General features: G+C 38.7%; 1 protein-coding gene across 1 annotated transcript in view; it reads left to right on the top strand.

The window, feature by feature from the left end:
• Positions 1-22,287, top strand: part of LOC126184794 (arginine-glutamic acid dipeptide repeats protein-like) — a 186,906-nt gene that overhangs the window by 15,779 nt on the left and 148,840 nt on the right. Inside the window, exons 2-8 of the mRNA XM_049927373.1 lie at positions 6,396-6,506; positions 6,618-6,872; positions 6,953-7,051; positions 12,239-12,319; positions 12,470-12,629; positions 12,850-12,894; positions 17,355-17,450. Coding sequence (XP_049783330.1) covers positions 6,462-6,506; positions 6,618-6,872; positions 6,953-7,051; positions 12,239-12,319; positions 12,470-12,629; positions 12,850-12,894; positions 17,355-17,450 — 781 coding nt within the window. The 5' untranslated portion in view covers positions 6,396-6,461. The remainder of the gene's footprint in view (positions 1-6,395; positions 6,507-6,617; positions 6,873-6,952; positions 7,052-12,238; positions 12,320-12,469; positions 12,630-12,849; positions 12,895-17,354; positions 17,451-22,287) is intronic.

Here is a 22,287-nt window from a genome sequence, read left to right as displayed (position 1 = left end):
ACATACACTGAAATTAGGTAGCTAGTTATGCTTTATTGGGAGAGTTCTGGGAAAATGTAGCACATCACATAAGATAGCTTGTGTAATACATCTTGAGCACTGTTCATATGTTCAGGATCCCACCAGTTTGGATTAAATGGAGACATCAAAGCAATTCAGATGCATGTTGCTGGATTTGTAACTAGTCATTTCGATCAATACAAGAGAGTTATGAAAATGCTCTGTGAGCATAGCTGGGAGTCCTTCAGAGGAAAAAATCTGATCTTTTTCTGAAACATTATTGGGAAGTCCAGAGAATCAATTTTCACATATTAGGTTTTTGACATATTTTTTACATATTAAGTTTTTTCCATTTTCTGCTGCACATTGATTTTATTTGCTCATTAATTACATATGATGAACCTTGTTTCAGCAATTGGCTGGTTTGAAGTACTTCTGCTATATACAGTATACAGTTTTTTGGATGAAATTATAAAAATATAAGTTTGTTTGCTTACTTGTATTTTGATAGTTGAATTTTTTGTATCACAGTATGGTGTCTTGGAGTGATGTGGAAAATGTTTCTGTGCTGTTGAAGCTCATCAGAGCTGTATGTGTGGTGTGCAATTTTTTATTTGCTCTTATGTTTGTTTCACAGCTCCAGTCACACATATGTGTTTACAATTGATAATTGCAGAATATAAGTGATAATAGCAACTTATAAAGATCATGTTGTTCTATGTTTTCATTTATTCCGCAAAGATAGAATTTGTGTTGAGAGTTCTGTTGTTTTATTTCTTGGTATCAAATCAGTAGAACTCCCAACACAAATTATATCTTTGCACAATAGATAAAACACAGAATAACATGATCATTGTATGTAGTTATAATCACAGAAATTCCACAAATATGAATTGTAAATTCATTGAAAACATACATGTGTCACTGGAGCGGCTTGCACTGTCAAAAGAACATACATATAAATAAAAAAGTACACACCATACATAGACTTCTGACAAATTTCAACATTATGTGAACTTAGAAACATTCCTAACAGACACTCCAGGACACTATATTGTGATACATAAAATGTAAATATCTATTAAAATATACATAAGCCAGCAAACAAAAAACATGTATAATACATATAAAAACATGTATAATGTGTATTGAAGGATTACTTGAAAATATCAAATTGCCAAAACAAGACTCCTCGTATGTAAATAATGAGCTAATAAAATGAAAATATGCCTGGGATTTTATCCAAACCAAAGAAAGGTGCACAAAATGACCAACGGATGGCACTTCATGTGATACATAAGCAATAAGTAGCATAACAATTGATTTTTAGTAAAGACAGTGTTTTTATAACTAATGCTCAGTATGTTGGCTTTCATTCATCAACAATACCTGTAGTCAAGGTAGAATGTTGTGAACGGTACTGCACAGCACATCAGTAGGTACGATGAGAAATTGCCCTCCGACGTCTTTTAACATCCTTAATGAGGTTGGATGACTGGTAGACTGAGTTCAGGTGACCCCATGATCAATAATCACATGGACCACATGTCTGGGGACCTGACAGGCCAAGCATGATGGAAATCGTGGCTCAGCATGTGATCGTCACCAAACAATGTGCGTAAGAGATCTTTCACACTTGTTGCAATATGGGGTGGAGGGCTGTCCTGCATTACAGTCCTAATTTCCAGCAGGTGTTGATCAATCAGGCTGGGGCTGAAGTGATTCTGTAACATACTGGCATACCTTCACCCATCATGGCGTCACTGACGTTTTGCTGTCCAGTGCCACCCACTGGCCGGCTTTTGCACACATTTGTGGTTTCAGTAAAACCTCATGTCACGTGTGTCAAGTTTTACCTCTCTATCCACGTTATTCCATGGATTAGTGCATTTTCAAATGTCAATTGACTTTCGGGTCACCCTGTACTTGAAAATCATGTTCTCTCTCTTAAACTATCTGAACCTGCTGAGTATGTCACTGTGACATGAATACTATTTTCACGTACTGGAGACATTTATTTGATGTATTGATCCAGACTGTACAAACAATCTGTTCAGCAAGACTTTGGACCATTATATGTTCATCTTTTCCTGTCATATCTTAATACTAACTTATCAACAGCTATGGCAGAACTGATAGGATGAGCTTAATACATGGATGCTCCCAATCATACTCCCCATTGCACCCCCCCCCCCCCCCCTCCCCCTCAGATTTAGTTGTAAAATGGCTCAGTGGATAGCCCGTCGAGAACTGAACACAGATCCAGCATGAAAACAGGAAGAATGTGTACTGAACTACGAAAAGAAAGCAAAATAGAAAAGTGAGTCCAAGAACGAGAAGTGCAATAAAGAGCAGACTACAACAGCAATGTCGTCGTGGGTAAGTGCTCACAGTGTTGGACTGCCAAGCCGGCGAGCTGTATTTAGAAGTCCCTTTTGCCGTTATGTCTCCTTCCCCCACCCCCACCGCAACATTGTGAACTGTCCATCTGGTTATTAAAATGTTTATTCTCTTTCAGTAGTCTTGGCAGTTGTTGTTTATGGAGTTGTAGTCATGTGGTAATAATATGTTACTGTCACAAGTAAATATGATGGTGAGATACCACATAGATGTTTAACAGAAATGAAAACAACAAATTCATCACAGATTAATAAACTTCAAAGATGTACTTTTAATGTTTATTGATTTTTTTAAAAAAGTTTTTACTCTGTAGATAAGGGAGCTCTAGATAAAGTAATCCATGAATTTGGAGTAAAAACTAAGTTGGCAAACCTAGCTTAAGAAATTCTGATAAAAACAGTATCAGAAGTGAAGTGTATGTGTGAAAGAACTCAACATTTCATCATACAAGTGTCAGGTAAGGCGGTGGTTTACCTCCACAATTCTAAGAATTTGGAATGAAAAATTGAAAGAACCCAAAATATTGCAACTCTTGGGGGGGGGGGGGGGATGACGACAAAGGTGTTTCAGTAAATTGCGTAGCATTTACGACTGATATTGCCAGACTTTCTGAAAGACTGATAATAAAAGAAGTGCGAGTCAGTCTTCTTGAAGAGACGTTACAGGTTTAAGAATCTCTGCAGGGAAAAGAAAATTTCTTACAAATATAAGAAGTTCTCCAGTATATGAAGTAACAGATATTGGGCAAATAGGAAAGGTAAAAATATCCAGATATGTATAGGAGACTATTCAAGAAAATAGTTCAGAAAAATCTGCTTTAGAGGAAAGGATACATAAGATGGAAATGGCATAAGCTATAACTAAGAATACATACACCCAAAAGTGCTTATCTAAAAAACTTAAAGCACTACAAAGTAGCAAATCCAGTGCTTGTATGCTAGCAAATGTCTAATGTTAGAGTTTAAGGTTCATAAATTAGAAAGAAGAATTATACAAAAATTATTAGGCCTTCTGAAATATGCAGCATTTTGGAAATTAAAAAGACATTTATCAGAAACAATAAAGAAGAAGAGACGTATTTTTGGACATATTTATAGTGTGGATGACAACAGACTCCCCAAGCAGATCTTCAAATAACATAGGGAGAAGAAATTAACAATCACGTGGAGCTAGCGAAGTGGTGCAGCAGTTACCAAACTGGACTCGCATTTGGGAGGATGGTGGTTCAAATCCACATCCGGCCATCCAGATTTAAGTTTTCCTTAATTTCCCTGAATTGCTCCAGACAAATGGCAGGACAGTTCCCTTGAAAGGGCACAGCCAGTTTCTTTCCCCATCCTTGAAACAATTCAAATTTGTGCTTTATCTCTAATGACCTCAATTTCAGTAGGACATAAACACCAATCTTCCTTGCTTTAACAACCACCCGGATTTGAGAGATTACGAAAGGTAAAGCATATGAGAAGTAGTAGTATTGCAAAAAAGAGAGTTTTAGAGAAAAACTATAAAACTGGAGCGATTCCAAGTCAGGAAGAAAAGAAAACTGGCACAAGTTGTCTGAAGACAGGAAAAAGAAGGAATATTGGATGAAAGAAGAGAATGATAAAGGATTAAGAATTGAAACTGAAATATGGTCCTTAGAGAGCCTTAATGCAAGAAGGAGAAATAGTGTGGCGTAGGCATCTGGGACAACGTAATCAAAGAGGCGGTGTGAATTTAGCAACATCATCAGCTGAAACAAAGGGAAAATTGGCAGCAAAATGTAAGACTTTACACTAAAATTGACACCTTTTTTTTTTTTTTTTGCAACCATGCCAAGAAACCAATAGTAGATGGTATGTGTTGGTCCCGCCAAACCTTTGTCTCCTCCAGATGCAGGTGGCATATGAAACATTTCTGAAGAAATACTTGTACCTCCACGCAGTCAAGTTCGAGATGAAGTGCAAGGGCTGTACAAGGAGCAAAAAGCGAAACATCTCATTTCATCAAAGTTCTTAAATAGTATGTTATTTCATACTTACATTTAGTGAGAATCATTTCATCATCACTGATGCATGTATTTCATGGTCTTCAGATCATCTAAGGAAGCAGGATGTTTACTTGTGGAATGAAGTGATTCTTTCTGCAGTTAAGGCAGGTGAGCAGTGCTGCAGCTGTTGATATTCAGACCACTACCAACCTCTGTAGCACAGATTGGTAATGCAATTTAATCTGATACTAACGATACTTGGCTGTAGGAAGCTAGTTGGTGGGAAAAAATTTCGCTATTGGTTGAAAAATGGGGGGAAAGTTCACAGTGTGAAGTTCCTTATCACTAGCCTGAGTACTGTTATCTTGGGTTAAGTCTCAAATCACTCAGTAGTATCTAATGGTGTGATAGCATTTGACTCTGACAATGGGGATGCCTGATACAATGGTGATGTCTGTTAGGTTTTGCTGTATGAAACAGTGGGAGCCAGATATTAACCCCTTGCTTTTGTTTTATTAGCAGCCTCTCCTGCATAGAACATTCACCTTTAAAGCACACTGCACACATTAATTAGTGGAAAGTTGCCTACTGATAGCAAATAAAAATTCCAATTCAGATGACTGAATTTTATGGGGTATGGCTACAACGTTTATGTTTCATATGCAGACCTCCTGCATCGCAAGTGTTTGAATTGTGATAGTGAAATATTGATTTACTATTAATGATTGCAGAGGTCAAGTTAACAACTCCTAAATTCTGTAAATCAATATAATTCCATGGTGTTATTGGGAGGTGCTAGTGTTCTATGTACTGAGACGACAGTCTCAAGTAACAGCAGCATTCAAGTTTTAACGTACACATTTTATTTCTGTATGAAATCAATTTAGATATTTAATATTGGCATTAATAACCATACAGGTGTGATCCTTACATACAAATACATCAAGTCAGTAAGAGTTACATAGTGTCCCCCACCCCCTTGTATTTTTCAGAGTTTATGTATGGTATATGTACGTAGTATGCACTAACATATTTGTAGGAGACTAGTGTATTATCTAATATAGGTTATGTGAATTTATCTTGCAGTTTTGCTTTTGTAACAAAAGTGTATTAAATGTATCAGATTGCATTAAAATGATGTAAATGTAGACATCATGGTACACCACAGATCAGTCTGATAACACAAATTTTATTTTGCATTCACATTCATCAGTTTTTTCAACTCACAACCAGCCATCGTAACCTAGGCCTCGGGTTATGATACGAGTCAGTCTGTGACCACAATCAAGATTTCAACAGGGGCCACTATTGTGCTCTTGAAAGTGCGTATATTTAAGTTGACGTGGGATGAGAGTGACGGTATGTGAAAAAATGGATGGTGGTGGTGGTGGTGGTGATGATGATGACATTCAAGCATTGGCTAGTGTATTACGTATCAGGTGTCTCCCTTTATCTGTATGGATCATTTTCTTACTTCTTCCTCTATTTGTATCACTCTTCAGAAAACTGTGGACTCTTGATGGTTCAGGATTATATATTTTCTTTATTGTACTGTATTTCATTTGATTCAATTTATTGGACCATAGTGATGAAAGTTCTGCATGGTTCCCATTTTGTGAATTGGAAAAGAAAGGTTAATAACATCTGTCATTTAGTTATTTATAGATATGAACAGAAGTAAGACTGTTTTCTGCCAACTGAGTGAGGTGGTGCAGTTTTTAAAGCACTGGACTCATGTTTGGAAGGTTGCCAGTCATATTCCTGCCTGGCCACCCACATTTAATTTTTTTGTAGTTTCTCCAAATCACTTAAAAAAAATAGTGGGATGGTTTCTCTGAAAAGGACAATCACAGTTTACATCTTCATTCTCCTCCATTCCAAGCTTGTGTTCTATCTCTTAACGACCTCATTCTTGATGGAACATTGAACCCTAATTATCCTTCACTATTATGATTTCATAGTTGATCAACTGCAGTTAGTTATAGAACATAATTTATGATCAAACAATTGTTCTTTATTTTATTAGGTCGTGAGAGTTGTGTACTGAATTGGGACCATAGAACCTGTGACTGTGTTCTGCTTTCAGTCCAGCATGGCTTCAACACAAGGAGAAATAAGGGTGGGACCGTCACATCAGGTTTGTATGATGCTTGTCAATTTTCTAATAATTTTATGCCTTATAGTCATCGTGTCTCTGCATTTGAGAAATGCATGAACCACAAATAATGTAAATTATTACACTGTACAGGCCCGATTACCTGAGTATCGGCCAGCGTTGCTGTCAACTTCTGATATTGCAGAGCAGTCTTCAGATCCTGAATGGGAAAAAGAACGTGAAGATTTGCGTTGGGTGCCTTGCATGACACTTGATACAGATTTGCTTATGTATTTGAGGGCAGCGAGATCAATGGCTGCATTTGCTGGCATGTGTGATGGTGGCTCACCAGATGATGGCTGTGTTGCTGCAAGCAGAGATGACACCACAATAAATGCTTTGGATGTGGTGAGTGGCAGTGCTTTAATCTCCATGTAAATAATATGACTAGTACACTCTGACAATTATGAATGTTTCTTTTTCTTTAGCTGCACGATTCGGGCTATGACCCAGGAAAAGCACTGCAAGCATTGGTAAAATGTCCTGTTCCTAAGGGCATTGATAAGAAATGGTCAGAAGAAGAAACTGTAAGTAATTTGTTATGTTGGACTCAGTAATCAAAGAAATATCGTTCCCTGTGTGTAATTATGACTTTTTTCCTGTTCTATATGTATAGTTTTGCATGTGCTACTTCTGAAACACTGTACATCACTGGGATTATAATTGATGCGGAGATAGTGATTTTGTTTTTTCTGTTGCAGTGCAGATTGTTTCAGTCATATTATAGAATGTTAAGGTATTGGATTAGTGTGGTACTGAGGGTTTAAATACACAGGGTGAGTCACTAACTATTGCTACCTAGAATAACTCCGAAGGCATGATAGTAGCTGAAACGTTTGTGGGACAAATGTTGCATGGGACAATGGGGACCATAATATAATTATTATTATTATTATTATTATTATTATAATATAAATTTTTTGCTATGTGGGGTCCGTTAGAGAATGAAGGTCAACATTTAAATTGGATGCTGTAGTTTGGTACTTATTTTCTGATAGCTGTCATTGAGACGAATCCAATGATGGCTGTTAATACAATTCCAATGATGTGTAACAGTAAGGCCTTTAAAGGTCAATGAAGGTCAAAAAGGTGGCATGAACGTCCATTTACAGAAGGTGTTCGGAGTGATGACCATTGGTATCAATGCAGTGCTGCAATCTTCTTATCATGGATTGAGTGGTATTCCTTATCTGGCACTTATCGAAGCACATGCTCTGACAATTCTCTCTTGTATATCATGCAAATAGTAAATATTTGCCAAATATGGCATATCCATCTAAACGTGTCATTGACACGTAAACACCATTCGACAGTTTCTCAATGCAACACTAATAGGAGTAGTAAGACTAGTATCGTCGAATCAAGCTAATGTGAATGATTTATTCCTTCCAAGAACAAGTCGATATGCTTCTCATTTATGGAGAATGCCAACGAAATTCAGTGGGATCTAGAGACTTATATGTTGAAAGATATCCTCAACATACTCACCCTACACATCGTACATTTAAATATGTGTATGATAAATTGAGAACAACTGGATCTTTAATGCATCAGAAACGTATCTGGCAAAGGAAAGTTACCAATGAGGAAACGGAAATTGGTACTCTTGCCACTGTGGTTCGAGATCCTTGTGTTGGTTCGTGTCATATCGCAAGGGAATCTGGTATGAGCCAGAGTAGTAGTGTTCGTGTTCTGCATCGCCATAAATATCATCCTTACCATATCAGTCTCCACCAAGAATTAACTGGTACGGATTGTATGTGCCGCATTGAATTCTGCCAATGGGCTCAACTCCAGATTCAGAGGGATGACACATTTATTAATTTGATTTTATTTACTGACAAGGCTACATTCACGAACCATGGAAATGTTAATTTGCATAACATGCATTATTGGGCAACCGAAAATCCGTGTTGGCTGTGGCAAGTTGTACACCAAAAACTGTGCTTGGTGAATGTGTGGTGTGGGATTCTGGAGGACAGAATTATAGGTCCCTATTTCATCAAAGGAAATTTTAATGGTAGGAAGTACACCATATTCATGCAAGAAACATTACATTTGTTATTGGAAGAAATACCTTTAGGAACAAGAAACAGAATGTGGTATCAACGCAATGGGTGGCCGGCACTTTGTTCGCTGATGGCTAGAAATGACTTACATAGACAAGTCCCAAATCGTTGGATTGCACACGGAAGAGATGTGTCGTGGCCAGTTCGTTTGCCGGACTTGATGCCTCTGGATTTTTTCTTGTAGTGATTCGTAAAAGACATTGTTTATAAAGACATTCCAACTACACCTGACAATATGCGAGAGAGAATTGCCAGAGCATGTACTTCGATAACTGCCTATGTGATAAGGAATACTACTTAATCCATGATGAGAAGATTGCAGCACTGCGTTGATACCAATGGTCATCATTTCGAACATCTGAAAATGTACATTCATGCCACCTTTTTAACCTTTGTTGACCTTCAAAGACCTTACTGTTACACATCGTTGGATTCGGCTCGATAGCTGCTATCAGAAAATAAGTACCAAACTATAGCATCCCATTTAAAGAAACAAAGTTGACGTTCATGTCTGAAGCGACCACACCTAGCAACAAAAAACCATCGTCATATTATGGCCCCTGTTGTCCCACGCAACTTTTGTCTGACAAACCTTTCAGCTCCTATCATACTTTCGGAGTTATTCTTGGTGGCAATAGTTAGTGACTCATCCTGTGCAGTGAGAAGTATAAACTGAGGCTTAAGTTGCCCCCTAGATGTTCAATAATATTAACAGTATGTCCCAGATGTGCAATAATATTGACCATGTAAGAGTTAGATTGAGTGGTTGCCCAATAATATTGAGAACATCAATATCTTTGAAAACATATTGTGCTCTGTGGAAATATTGTGCCATGTGTGGGCAGTATTGACAATATTCTTGACAGTCTCACTCAGACCGTGGAGGTGAGGTTAAGTTTTTTGTTGTGTGTAAAATGAGTTCATAGCAAGACAGAGAACCATTATTATTAGAATGCATCAAAATGTATAAATCATTGCTGACGCTGTGGGATGTTAGGTCAGATGAGTACAAAAACAGAAGTGGTCAGAATTATGAGTCATTGATTTGTTGCCCAGAAAATATAAGGGACAGCCACAAAGGAAGATTTTTTTTTTAAATTAATTAATTTAAGTTGTGATATTTATCTCTGTGGAAACCCTACTTGCCCAAAAATAATCATTTAAGGCACATATTATTAAAACTGTGTGCCAGACTGAGATTCGAGCTCGGGACCTTTGCCTTTCGCGGGCAAGTGCTCTACCAACTGAGCTACCCAAACACGACTCATGACCCGTCCTCACAGCTTTAATTCTGCCAGTACATTGTCCCCTACCTTCCAAACTTCGCAGAAGCTCTCCTGCATACCTTGCAGAACAAGCACTCCTGGAAGAAAGGATATTGCACAGACATGGCTTAGCCACAGCCTGGGGGATGTTTCCAGAATGAAATTTTCACTCTGCAGTGGAGTGTGCACTGATATGAAACTTCCTGGCAGATTAAATCTGTGTACTGGACCAGTAGCTCAGTTGGTAGAGCCCTGGCCCCGCAAAAGGCAAAGGTCCCGAGTTTGAGTCTCGGTCCGGCACACAGTTTTAATTTGCTAGGAAGTTTCATATCAGCGCACACTCCACTACAGAGTGAAAATTTCATTCTGGCTCATATTATTGCATGACACAATTCTGTAACTATGTCTCAAATAATGTAGGGTGAAACTGCACTTGTAAATTTCAAGTTTTCAAAAAAATTGCCATTAGGAGGGTATCACAGCATAATAGATATCTGCTGGCTTGATACAACTGTGTGTCTCATTGTATTATTTTATTGTTTGATGATGGGTATGTAGACGTCCGCAGAAATTTGGGGGGGGGGGGGGAAGACAATTGCGTATGTATGGGGATGCCAATGTATGGGGAGACGATTCCCACTAATGTATCAAATGTTGGTCAAACAACACAAAAAGTTATGATAATCTTTTCTTCATTCAACCTCAACTCTCTCAACAAGTTTTCATCAGTGACCTTTGATGCTTGTTGAACCAGTTTTTCATCTTACTTTTTTTTCTGCTTGTAGCATAGCAGAGTAATTATCACATCAGCGATGTTTTTATTGCCCAACATTCTGAACCACATTATTATTGCACAATATCATTTACAACATTATTGAGCAGTATAGGGAGAAAATCAGTAATATTGCACAAGATCATTGTGCAATATTGTTGACCATCTAGGGGCTACTTTGAGAAGAGATGGGAATGGTATGGGAAGGAAGGTAGATGCAGAAATCTGACAAGAGGTGGAGGCATTTGAAGAACAGAGATTAGTCAAAATTAAAACTGGATGACATGGTGCAATGATAAGATGGGGTTCAAATTTCTGTTTCGTGATGTCGCTGTAGGTCTTGTGTGGTTCACCTAAATCACTTAAGGCAGATACCAAGATAGTTCCCTTGAAAGAGAGAAAGTTGATTTCCTTCCCCAACCTGACCTTGTGCTCTTTCGCTGATGACCTTGTTGTCAACGAAACTCTTTATTTTTTCTTCCCTTTCAAAACAGAGGCTGCAACTATGCGGGGAATCGAGTTAGCGTAGCGAATTATCATCTTACACAATTCAGGGAAGTTAGTGTTTGGGAGGGAGGGGAAGAAGAATGAAAATCAAAATCATGTTGAGTATAAGGACCTGCAAAGTTTTAATTATTAATTGTCAGGTTCTGTCAGACTGTGCAAACCACAGCTACATAGTCATAGAACATTTCACTATATAATTCACATACTCTGTATATGAAAGTAAGTAAGTTACAAAATTAAAGATGTGTGGAAACAAAATATTGGTTATAGTTGATATAAATAAGTGACACATTCCAGCAGAAAGCTCTAAAATACTATGAGTAACTGGTTTTCAGGATAACAGAGGAAATCTGTTGACATAAATTTGAAAATCTTGGACTTAGTACTAAAATTTTTCACTTCTGTTGAAAGTGCACTGATAATGGAATCTGCAGAGTAGTGCATACTTTTCTATATGGTTATTAAGGAAGTGCTATCCAAATGAAAATCATGTTTTGTCAACTGTTCCCAGTGTGATTGCTTCAGTTTCCTTTCAATAAATCCATATTTTTCACCAGAAATACCATAAGACAGTATATTACAGGAACTGTAACATTAGAATTCTGAGACATCTGAACAACTGCTACATGAAACTCTTGAAATGATGTCACAAATGATTCTGACTGACATTTTCTGGGCTAAGAATGTTCTTCGTCAGTACGTATATTTGCCCTAATGTTATAGTACCATTCCAGGTAGTAATTGAAAGTAAGCAAAGTAAACAACCTTTTGCATTTCAGCATCAGTGATGATTGAGATTATTTGTACAGTAAAGATAGCAGCACTTGGTCCCTGCACAACATTCAAAATGTCACACCTCCAAGGAAGCTTTTCATATTTCTTCAGCCATTGAACATTAAACATTCAACTTAATTGGCTATTTGATCATCTTTTGATGAAGTGTATGCACTGTGTGTTGTTGCAGTTAAGTGACAATCTGTTCTCTGTAAATTATGTTGATTTTTCAGGTTTTGGATTCATTTGATGTTAAAAAAAATTGCAGTTTTTGTAGTTTCCGAAGCATAATTCCCACAGTATAAGTTGTTAAAAAATTTCTTTCAGAAAAGATTTGTAAAAGGGCTACGCCAGTTTGGAAAAAATTTCTTCAGGATCCGGAAGGATCTTCTACCTCACAAGGACACTGTAAGTGAAAATTCCTGTTCATTATAATAGTCCAGTTGCCACAGTTCATTTAATACGAAGAGCTACATAAATTTTGTAACTATCTCAGTGAGAGTAAGACTATCATTGGTTATTTAAATATTTTGTGAAATATAATTTTTTTATCTGCAGCCTGAACTGGTGGAATTTTACTATTTGTGGAAAAAAACACCAGGTGCTAATAACAACCGACCACATCGGCGTAACCGCAGGCAGGGTTCTCTTCGGCGAATTCGAAACACAAGAAATGCTAGAGGGCAACCAAAGGAAACAGATGCTAGCTCTCCTGCGAGTAAGTTGTTATTAAATACTGGAATGTATGTTAGGAATCATGCAGTAATTTGGAATTTGTCACAGGATTGATTATTATTATTATTATTATTATTATTATTATTATTATTATTATTATTATTATTTGTAGTTGTCAGTATTAACAAATTTCTGAAATGATGAAGAAATTATTTTGGCATCTGTAATTCTTATATTTCTATGTTACCTCTCATATGTTGCAGCTGTCGGTGCATCAAGGCCATCACCACAAACTCCAAAGGAAAATGGTATGTTGCGTGTTTTTATTTTATGAAGTAACTGATGGTTGGGTGGTTTGATTTGACAGATCGATATATGTTGATTTGAGACTGGCTACTAGGTTGAGGATTTCTTAATGGGCAAAACTGTATGTTGTTTTGAGTAAAGAGTCGAACATAGATGTACACCACTGAAGTGTCATATGGTCGCCGCTCGTTATGTTAAGTGGTAATGACTTGGCTGATGGTATTTGTTACAGTCTCAAACTTTCCACAGACAGTGATCCAGGAGGAAACATTAGCTGGAAACTAGATCACTCAGATATCCAGCCAGATCTTGATAAGATTTTAACATTGGACAGAGACTGCCAACGATCTCAAATTTTAGGGAAATTTGAAACCGTGCCCTCTACAGAATATAAAGTTACCGCAGCCTCTGACTATAAGGTTAATGAATCAGCTGGAATTGGTTGTGCTGTGGGAATTTCTTTGAGGAATTGCCATGTAGGCCCAGTAGCATGTAATATAAATATCAGAACTCTAGTCATTGGTCACTGGGAAAGTTCCATTTATCTGTGGAAACTTGAACTACATACACAGTAAGCTGCTGAAGTGTGTGGGACCCATGCCAGATGAGACTGAGTGGGAACATTGAGCATTTTCGAAGAAGAGCTGTGATGGTAATCACAAGCTGATTCAGTTTTTGGGGATGTGAGAACATACTTAAATGCTTCAAGAGCTAATTTTCAGAGTCAAATATACAAATAATTTTCAGCACACTACATACTACTCTTGTAGGGACCATGAAGATAATTAAACTCCAAGTAGCTCCCACAACTCAAAGTAGCAAGTAATGTATCATCTGTATGATTATTTGTAACTGGGGAATGAAAGAAACGTTACTGTATGATGTAACAAGTAACCATATGTCAAATACCTTCCGAGGTTTGCTGAATATGATTGCAGATGTAGAACGATCAGTGCTTTTATTCTGCAGATACCTGCAACAGTAATGCAATACAATAAAAATTCAGTTGGGTTGGTTGGTTTGTAGATTAAAGGGACTAAACTGCAAAGTTATGAGTCTCTTTCAGTTAGGTTTTTGGAATAAAAATTTCACTGAGATGTGCTCACATCTCCTTCTCTTGAGTATGTTGGAGGAGAAGTTAAGTCAGATTCTTTGAGATGGAGAAAACAAAGTTCCACAGAATAAAGGAAGTTGGTGTGCAAAGCAAGTATCAAATTGGTTGTAGGAAAAAAAATCCTTAAGTCATTAGAAATGAACCAAATAAACTGGTGGCCTGCAATTTTTAATTAGAGCAAGAATCTTATAAATTAAAAATAAGTTATATTACAGAATTGCTGATAGAAGAAGAAGAAGAAAAATAAGTTACAAAAGGATGCTGTGGAACCAAATGAAGTGAGACAAAAGGAGAAGGTAGAGAGAGCGCAACAAACATGTTACAAATAGATAGTCTTTATGTGCAAGGCTAAAGGTCATATTAGAAATTGTGTGTCCCATTTGCAATAATGAGAATGTAGATTTTTAATTCAGTCATCTCAGTCACATGAACATTTATTCGAGACTTTGGAGAAAAAAAGACAAACTTCTCTTAATTCCATAACATTCACACTGACTGCTTCTGTTGGAAACCTTATTTTTCAACTCTGTATCCCAAACCTCCTATTCTTCTATTCTGCCACTCCCACAGAGTTTGTGATCAGCATTTCCACTCTTACACTGCTCTTCCATTGCATACATGATATGTCTGCAATCTTCCATATTATATGGATCATCTGATACTGAAGCATACCATTCACCTTTTCTTTTCTGTTAGGCAGAGTGCTGCATTTTTGTTCCTTTATTTCTGGGGCATTTCAGAACTACACGAAGTACTCTGTCATTTCTGGACTGTGCTTAAGTCATACAACAGTTTTTGCACCTATCCTCTTACTACTCATACTCGCCTTGGATGTGCCTCATATTAGATCTTTACTCAACTGTAGTGTTAGGTGTTGGAATAGCTTAACTTTTTCTTGGGCAGATGGACTTAGGTCGTACAGACATAACGTATCTTAGAATACACTAGGCCATCTCCATAGATGGTAAGCTGTAATTAATGTTTAACTTTTGCTGCTCACTTGATTTGTTCCTTATGATAAATATTTTGTTAGGTATGGTTCTATCTTCAGGTGTGTTTAGGGGAAATATTAAAATTATTTTCAGGTATATGTTGCTGACACATATCACCATTGACAACATTTAAGAGGATCTGGTCACATTGCAATGGCATTGTCCGTATAGATATCAACAAATGTATTGGAACAGGTATGAGAAGGGAAAGTGGGCTATAATTCCCCACATTTAAATCCAATTACAAATTTATTTATTGCCATTTTGTCATTACTGTTGTTATTGATACAAATGCCATAATTTTAATATGTCGCTACTGATTATTTGCCTCTTTGTATCAAATTTTCGATAGGGTATGCGTAAACTTTTACAAAAAATAATGGAATTATTTAATACAACTCTCATTGCATAGTGCAGATGTTGACCAGGCAGTGGTTAGACACATGGACAAGAAGCCGAACATTGCAACTCAGATATAAAATTTGAGTCTGCATGTGCATGCAACAAATTGATCAGAATTTGTATAGGAGTTTAAGGAAGTTTGATACCCATACAGTAAGACTTAGAAACGAAAATGTAAAATGCAGTTGACTACCAATACACTCATTGATTTTTTGATAGTGTAATAAATGTATTTTTAGCTATTCTGCTGCTCCTTATGACAATATTATGAAAATGATAGATTGCTACTCGCCATATACTGGAGATGTTGAGTCGCAGACAGGCACAACAAAAAGATCATTAAACAAGTGAGCTTTTGGCAAAAAGCCCTACTTTTAAAGAAAGCAACACACACACACACACACACACACACACACACACACACACACACACACATACACACTTACACAAGCAAAACTCACACATATATGACCACAGTCTCTGGCTGCTGAGGCCAGACAGCCTCGTTTGACAGGAGAAGCAATATTGGTGGTGGGGATAAGGCGGAGGCTGGGGCAGGGAGGGGGACAGATAGCAGGAAAAAGGGAGGGAGGGGGATGGGAGCAGAAAAGGAGAGAAGTAAGGAGACTGTGGGTGCCTTGGTGAAATAGAAGGCTGCATAGTGCTGGAGTAGGAACAGGAAAGAGGATAGGTGGATGAAGGACAGTGACTAACATTGGTTGAGGCCTAGGGGTTTACGGGAATGTAGGATATATTGAGGCCTAGGGGTTTATGGGAACGTAGAATATATTGCAGGAAGAGTTCCCACATGCGAAGTTCAGAAAAGCTGGTGTTTGCAGGAAGGATCCAGATGGCACAGGCGGTGAAGCTTTCATTGGAGTAAAGAGCATTGTTTTCAACAGCGTGCTCAGCAACTGGGTGGTCTAGCTGTCCCTTGACCACAGTTTGTCGGTGGGCATTCAAGCAGACGGCTTGTTGGTTGTTATGCTCATTTAGAATGCAACATAGTGGTTGCAGTTTATCTTGTAGTTCACATGACCGCTTTTGTAGGTAGCCCTGTGTTTGATGGGATAGGTGATGCTTGTGACCGGACTGTAGAAGTTGTTGATGGGAGGATGTATGGGACAGGTTTTGCATCTAGGTCTACTACAGGGCAATGAGACATGAGGTAAGGCATTGGGTGTGGGGGTAGAGTAAGGACACACAAGGATATTGTGTAGGCTTCAGTTAATAGTGCTATGTGTAGCAGTTGAGTTGTTGTTCACACTACTGAATTTTGAAAATCAACTTTTATTTACCACCATTTCGAAGGCATTTTGTGAGCATAAAATCAGTAAGACACTGTCTAATCAGTCACAGTGATCACACTACATATTGTGTTATGGATTAGAAACACTTTCATAACTTTTTCCAGTGTCACATACTGTTAATTCAAAAACATCATAAGTAAATACTTGATTGTATGCCTAGCCTGTTAAAATTGTAGATATTTTCAATGTGTGCTATAGAAAAGGTGTTTACTGTGTCTCTGTGAAAATGAACCAATATAAGTGTTTCTGACTGCAAATTGTGCAAATACTATTCACTTTATCGCAATGAAAACTGGTATTACTATTTTGAAATGTAAAATAGCAATTTGAACAAAATTGTCGTAATTAAAGATAGTACTATGTATGAACTTATTTAAATAATTAATTATGTTCAGCTTGGTGGACATGTTTTACATTTGATAAAATTGATACAGCATGGCAACTAAATATATTTTTCCTATTTTAGTGTAATTTTTGTGTGTTGGTTTTACTCCAAGTTTCAGCTGTCTCCTTCACACGTGTGATAAGATTTAAAAATTACTGTCAGAAACTCTCGTTGCAGACTATTCATTCTAATAATGGTTATAAGTGCTACACATACATCACCATATAAGGAAATATTTGAAATTCCTACTTGTTTACAGGTGAAGCTAGTTCTGCAACTGATGAAGAGAACACAGAAGAAGATTCTGACTCGAGAGACAATGCAGCGTACCGTTGTCAACACTGTTTCTCCACAAGTAATTAATAAAACTTCGTGATTTTCTGATTTCTTTGTAGCTTGTATTTACACTGGTGTCCAGAATACTTTAACCAACTAACAAGAACATATATCCTGAAGAAGTGGTGAAAGGGCTATGGAATGGGGTTAAGTTCAATCATAGGATGCTTGACATATAAAGTGCCCAAAGTATGTAATTAGAAAATTTCTAGCATGAAAGCTAAACATATAAAAGGGTCACAAAAACAGAAAAACCCTTCCACAACAGCAAAACATTTACTAGGTGATTGGTTATCTTCAGCTGCAACATGTGCTTGATAGTGTTGTGCCATACCCACTGTTATTTCGTTCATGAGCTATATTGACAGCCACTCCCATTTCAGAGAAAGAGCAGTGCAAAATGTACTGGAAGAGTGGCTTGTGGAATACAATCCATCTTGGTACTGTATCATAAATATGCTCTATAGGATTCAGATTTTAAGACATTACTGCCCAGTGCATGTCACAAATACATCCACTTTGCAAGCAATCCCTCCACCAGAGCATCTCACTGTGAAGAAGAAAAAGTTGGAACAAACAACATCTCTGAAAAATTGCTCAGTACCCCTCCAGCCACCAACTAAGGTGAGAAGCTAATTATACCCATTTGACATAATGTGTCTCCCACACCTGAATTTACCACTAGTTAACTATTTGCTCTCCACAGTGTTGTTGTGACTGAACTGGCTAACACTTTCCCTTCACATGAATGTACAACAAAAATAATTCTGTATGTTGAGATGGGATTCATCTGTGAAGAGCACATTCCTTCATTGTTTTATGGTCCAAACTTGATACTTACGACGCCACAATAAACCATCTCTGCAGTGCCTATGAGCACAACAGTCACAGCTTGACATCTGAAATACAGACCAAGTGAACTGAGCCTCTTATACGGTGTTTGTCAGAAAACTACAACTCCTGAGGGAGCTATTAGATCTAAAGATTGCTATCTTGTTGATATTTTGGGTTTGATCATGCTATTAAGGCCACATATACACTGATGAGGTGAAAACGTTATGACCACCTTCTTAATAGAATGTTGGTCCAACTCTGGAAGATCAAGACAGCAGTGATTCTGTGTGGCATTGGATCAACAAGTCTTGGTAGCTTTGTGGAGGTATGTGGTACCAGATCTCTATGCACACGTCACACAATTCCCATAAGTTACAGGCTGACGATATGTGGGCACGTAGCTGGCACCTGATAGTGTCTCAGATCAGATAGTCAGATTCAGATCAGGTTAATTTGATGGCCAATACATCAATGTGAGTTCCTCCAGAAACCACTGGAGCAGAATTCTGGCCCTGTTTGTGGCATGGACAGTTATCCTTGTGGAAGATGCCATTGCCATGGGAGAAGACATTCAGCATGAAGGGATGCAGATAGTTTGCAGTAATGTTTATGTGGTTTGCAGCTATGGTGGTGCTTTGGAGTATTATCACAGGTCCCATGGAAGCCCAGGTGAATGTCCCCCATAGCATGTTTTGAGCAGCTTTTAGCCTGAATGGCTGTGTAACCAGACATAACTATCAATCTGTTGGAATGAGAAATATGATTCAACTGACCAAGCAATACGTTTCCATTGAACCACAGTCCAACGTTGCTATCCTATGCCCACTGGATTCATAATTGGCAGTGTGTTTGGGTCTTTTGTTGTGGGGATCTATGTTTAATGCTGTGCACTGACTGGTGTTGCAGAGATCTATATTTAACCATGCGCAGTGAGTGGTGTGTCTGAAAACAGATGTAGCTTCACCAGCATTATGCCCTGTTGTCAGATCTGCTGCAGATCAATGCTTATCCTGCTGTAGAGAGTGGCCAAACCTCCAACTTGCACATTCTGTGATGAGGCATGGATTTCCAATACCTTGTCACATAGTCGTGGTTTCACTGTTCTTCAACTACTTTCCATAGATGCTCATGGCAGTAACATGCAGACAGCTGACCAGATTTGCCCTATCTGAGATGCTCATTCCTAGGTGTTGGGTTGTAACAATCTACCTTTTGTCAAACTTACTTATGTCAATGGATTTCTCCTTTTGCACCATGTATCGCTGCTAGAATGACTCCCCATTTGTCTCTGCTGTGCTTATATACTTTCCTTACCATGATACTAAAATGTAGACTTTCACGGCCGGAAATATCATGTCCATTATAATTATCCGGGCTGTTATGCCGAGGTCGGTTGATGAATTCTGTGTCGATTCCCAATGTTTCGTCTCCGACTGCGGGAGACATCTTCAAGGGGGTCCGTAGCTCGATGGAAGGTCCAACACACCCACTGGCTCGCTACTGACTGCCGCTAAATTCCGTGTCCGCGCGCTCCCACGCCGCGGCGTGACGTCACGTGTTTTGAAAACGTCAGTGCAATTGGCCGCTGTCCATAGCCGTCGATCGCCGTTGCCATCACCCAGTAGTGGACGGGTGGTACACATCTTCTTTAACACCGGCATCCATATACCGTTTAATTTCACGCCCTCCTCCTTTCGGTTAAAATTATTTTGGTGTTTAGTGATTTCGATTGCCTCCCTGTAGAACCTTTTGTAATATCCGCTTGTGGCCGCTAGTACTTGCGTCTCCTCGAAACGAATATTGTGGTTTCCTCGCTGGAAAGCATGCTCCGCAACAGCTGATCGTTCCATTTCTCCTCTTCTACAATTTCCCTTGTGCTCTTCCAAACGTTTAGAAACCGTTCTTTTAGTGGTACCCACATAAACATCACCACAGCTGCATGGGATCCTATACACTCTAGCTTTTTCCAATGGTTTGCAAGCGTCCTTGGCAGGCTTAAGGTATTCCTGTATCTTCCTGGTGGGCTTGTAAATTACGGTAATATTCCGCTTCGTCAAGATCCTCCCTATTCTTTCCGTTACATTTTTAACAAACGGCAGGAAAACCTTAGATTTTGCAGTAGCCTGTACGTCAGTATGATTTCTGCGTGGCTGCCTCAACGCATGTTTTATTTTGGCAGACTAATATCTGTTCTTCATTAGTGCATTGTGGAGATGTTCCATCTCAGCGTTGAGCAACGCAGGTTCACAAATGTTTCTAGCTCTGTCTGCTAACGTCTTGATAACACCCCGCTTCTGTTGTGGCTGGTGGTTTGAATCCCGGTGCAAGTAACGGTCCGTGTGCATGGGTTTGCGGTATACTGAGTGGCCCAAACTACCATTTTCGTTTCTAAAAACAAGCACATTGAGGAAATGTAATTTGCCGTCTACCTCCTCCTCCATTGTAAACTGAATTCTCGTGTTTATACTGTTCAGATGTTCGTGAAACCGGCTTAGTTCCTCCCTACCATGTCTCCACAGCACAAACATGTCATCCACGTATGGGAACCAAACATTTGGTTTTTTGCTGGCAGTACCTAAGTCCTGTTCTTCGAATTTCTCCATAAAGAAGTTTGCAATTACGGGACTTAGGAGACTTCCCATAGCCATGCCATCCGTTTGCTCATAAAACTGTTCATTCCACTTGAAATACGTGGTCGTCAAACAACACTTAAACAGTTCTGAAATGTTGGCAGGAAAAATTCGATCCAGCTGTTCCAATACATCATTAAGTGGAACCATGGTAAGCAGCGATACCACATCGAAGCTGACCAATATGTCCTCCGGCTGGACCACTATGCCATTCAATCTGCTGATGAAATGTGTCGAATTCGTTGTATAAGAGTCCGAACGGCCCACATGTGGTTTTAACAGCGTAGTCAAAAACTTGGCTACGAGTAGGTGGGCAAACCAATGGCACTTAGTATCAGTCTTAACGGCACATTTTCTTTATGAATTTTGGGCAATCCATAAAGCCTCGGTGGTAGCGCAACCGAATTGCAGAGACCTTTCTGTACACTCTCTTCAATGGAGGACTTTTTTATTAACCGCGACACTGTTCTGAGAACGTTGCTAGTGGGGTCCTTATTCAGCTTCCTATATGCTTGCGGATCCAGTAGATCAGTAATTTTACTCTGATAGTCGGCCACATCCGTAACCACCGTTGCGCTTCCTTTGTCAGCTGGGAGAACCAAAATACTATCGTCATCATTCAGGAGTTTTAAAGCTCTTCTCTCACCCACAGTTATATTACTTTTCGGCAGTTTTGCATTGGCTAATATTCTCACTGTTTCTATTCGGATTTCTTCAGCTGTTACAGAATCCACACTGCGAATTCCTGCTTCTACATTGGCTATAATTTCTTCCGTGGGCACAAAACGCGGACTAACAGCAAAATTTCCTCCCTTGGCAAGCACAGATGTCTCATCGTCAGATAACGAACGTTTGGACAAATTGATAACAGTCCGGGAAACGTCTAAATGCCGAACAGTCTGATTAGGTAGCAAATTATCAAACTTCTTCTTCTGTCTACTAGACGTTGTCAACATACGCTTCCCCATGGTATCATGCAGTAGTCTATCAATTTTATGCCAGTCACCGCTGCACAGTTTATTACTGATCGTAATATGGAGAGACATTAACTTACAGTTTGTGGTTGAGAGCACATTCAGCAGACCCGACGGGAAAGGTCTCTGCAATTCGGTTGCGCTACCACCGAGGCTTTATGGATTGCCCAAAATTCATAAAGAAAATGTTCCGTTAAGACCAATACTAAGTGCCATTGGTGCCCACCTACTCGTTAGCCAAGTTTTTGACTACGCTGTTAAAACTCTTATATAAAGAATTCGACACATTTCATCAGCAGATTGAATGACTTAGCGGTCCAGCCGGAGGATATATTGGTCAGCTCCGATGTGGTATCGCTGTTTACCATGGTTCCACTTAATGATGTATTGGAACAGCTGGATCGAATTTTTCCTGCTG

Source organism: Schistocerca cancellata, chromosome 4, assembly GCF_023864275.1.
Source record: "Schistocerca cancellata isolate TAMUIC-IGC-003103 chromosome 4, iqSchCanc2.1, whole genome shotgun sequence".
Taxonomy (NCBI): Eukaryota; Metazoa; Arthropoda; class Insecta; order Orthoptera; family Acrididae; genus Schistocerca; species Schistocerca cancellata.
The sequence above is the reverse complement of the archived record's forward strand: the minus strand, read 5'-3'. Positions and strand labels throughout refer to the sequence as shown.